General features: G+C 62.5%; 1 protein-coding gene across 1 annotated transcript; it reads right to left on the bottom strand.

Annotated features, from left to right (window-relative positions):
• Positions 1–139: 139 nt before the first annotated feature.
• RBM8A (RNA binding motif protein 8A) lies at positions 140–991 on the bottom strand (the record flags this gene model as incomplete). The annotated part of the gene is made up of 3 exons (XM_010175470.1): positions 140–280; positions 501–637; positions 914–991. Coding segments are annotated over 3 exons (356 nt in total), but the record flags the coding sequence as incomplete, so codon positions are not given.
• Positions 992–1,059: the final 68 nt, after the last annotated feature.

Below are 1,059 nucleotides of genomic sequence, written 5' to 3'. Positions count from 1 at the left end.
CTGTCACTGCAGGGGTTGGACTGGATGAGCTTCAAAGCTCCCTCCCAACCCAAACCACCCCATGGTTCACCCCAACACCAGCACAGGTTCCTGGCACACCCAGGTCTCTCTCACGCCGCCCCGTGCCTGTGCTCGGCTCTCACCTCCTCTTGCTCTTTGGGGGTCCCCGGACGAAGCACCAGTCCACACTGATGGGCTGTCCCATCAGCTCCTGCCCGTTCAGCCCCTCCATGGCCGCCTGCGCCTCTTTGTAGGTTTCATACTCCACCAGAGTGTATCCCTGAGGAGCAGGAGGGGGAGGGAGGCAGCGTGAGCCGTGGTGGAGCCGGGAAGCAGCCGGACACGGGAACAATCCCTCCCTGATCCCCCCTCCCGCCGCGGAGCCGGGGAAGGGGGAACACGAGTGGGTGTCACGTCCAGCTGCTGCCACGTGGTTGAGTTTAAACACCCCATGAGTCCAAAGGGAGGTGGTGAAGCCACCCTGAGCCACCCCCTCCTACCTTCAGGTAGCCCGTCCGTCTGTCCAGGTTCAGGTGGATGTTTTTTATCTCGCCGTACTCAGCAAATTTGTCGTGGATGTCTTCCTCTGTCGCCTCCTCGTGCACCCCGGTGACAAAGAGAATCCAGCCCTCCACCGCTGCGGTGTCACAGGGGACAGAGTTACACCCAGCTGTGGGGGCTTGGGGAAGGGGTGACCCCCAAAAGCACAGAGCCAGATGTGGGTGGGAAGGGGAGACACAGCCCTGGAGGCCAACGCTCTTGGGTTTCCCCAAGATAAATCATGGCAGGGTGGGGAAAAGCTTCATCCCAGCAAGGACTGAACCCTGATATGGAGGCAAAGCCGCCCCTATGTCCCCACCGTGTCCCCCCACCCCGGTGCTGAGGGCTGGGAGGTGCCTCCAGTGATACTCACACCTCTGTGGACCCGGCTCGTCCCCGTCCTGCTCCACGCTGTCGTAGTCCTCGCGCGCGCGGGCTCGTGAGCCCTCCTCTGAGCAGGGCAAAGGGAAAGGGGTGACTGGTGCCACCATCAGCAGTGCCCCCACCACCCAAACCCAC

Source organism: Antrostomus carolinensis, unplaced genomic scaffold (genome assembly GCF_000700745.2).
Source record: "Antrostomus carolinensis isolate BGI_N321 unplaced genomic scaffold, ASM70074v2 scaffold26689, whole genome shotgun sequence".
Classification (NCBI taxonomy): domain Eukaryota; kingdom Metazoa; phylum Chordata; class Aves; order Caprimulgiformes; family Caprimulgidae; genus Antrostomus; species Antrostomus carolinensis.
The sequence above is the reverse complement of the archived record's forward strand: the minus strand, read 5'-3'. Positions and strand labels throughout refer to the sequence as shown.